Source organism: Ascaphus truei, unplaced genomic scaffold (genome assembly GCF_040206685.1).
Source record: "Ascaphus truei isolate aAscTru1 unplaced genomic scaffold, aAscTru1.hap1 HAP1_SCAFFOLD_1398, whole genome shotgun sequence".
In the NCBI taxonomy this organism is placed as follows: domain Eukaryota; kingdom Metazoa; phylum Chordata; class Amphibia; order Anura; family Ascaphidae; genus Ascaphus; species Ascaphus truei.
Window position 1 is genome coordinate 20,001 of NW_027454278.1, and position 826 is coordinate 20,826.

Here is an 826-nt window from a genome sequence, read left to right on the forward strand (position 1 = left end):
TGAGGAGCAGGTAGGTAGCTTGGTTGCTTTTAGTGAGGAGCAGGTAGGTAGCTGGGTGGCTGTTGGTGAGGAGCAGGTAGGTAGCTTGGTTGCTGTTAGTGAGGAGCAGTTGGTAGCCTGGTGGCTGTTGGTGAGGAGCAGTTGGTAGCTTGGTGGCTGTTAGTGAGGAGCAGGTTGTGATTGGGGATGTCTCTCTCAGGTTGTGATTGGGGATGTCTCTCTCAGGTTGTGATTGGGGATGTCTCTCTCTCAGGTTGTGATTGGGGATGTCTCTCAGGTTGTGATTGGGAATGTCTCTCTCAGGTTCTGATTGGGGATGAGCCGGAGCCTGGGTTGGAGAATCTCTTGGAAGTGATCGTCCCTCTTGAGGTGGAAGAGAAACTGCAACGTCTGGATGAGGAGGAAGAGACAGCTCTGAGAGACCTGCAGCAAGAGACAGCACAGGGGCAGCCAGAGGAAGAGACAGCCAAAAGACATTCCAAGGAGTAGAGACGGAAAGATGTGATGTCATAAAGAGACAGCTCCTGTTCATGTGACCGTGTGACTCTCTCTTTCCTTTGTAGAGTGTTCTGGGAGACGTCCAGCGAGAGCGTCGATCCTAACGACCATTATTCTTCTGTATGGAGGACAGTATTAGGTGCTGTGAATCTTATCCCAGGGCTTCCAACTTCCAACTGTGTTACAGAGTCCCGCAGTGAACTGTAATACAGGTTCAGTTCAGTCCTGCCGCTGCCACCAGTTTATTATAGAGCCTGTCACGGTAGCTAGTGATAGGTTATAATAATACACGACAAAATATCTGGGTTGAATTGAACACGGCTTAGAT

The 826-nt window shown here is 49.9% G+C and overlaps 1 protein-coding gene across 1 annotated transcript in view; it reads left to right on the forward strand.

Annotated features, from left to right (window-relative positions):
• Positions 1-536, forward strand: part of LOC142475809 (protein HGH1 homolog) — a 19,148-nt gene extending 18,612 nt beyond the window's left edge. The window contains exon 3 of the mRNA XM_075581543.1: positions 304-536. Within this exon, the coding sequence (XP_075437658.1) occupies positions 304-489 (186 nt within the window). The 3' untranslated portion in view covers positions 490-536. The remainder of the gene's footprint in view (positions 1-303) is intronic.
• The last annotated feature ends 290 nt before the right edge of the window (positions 537-826 follow it).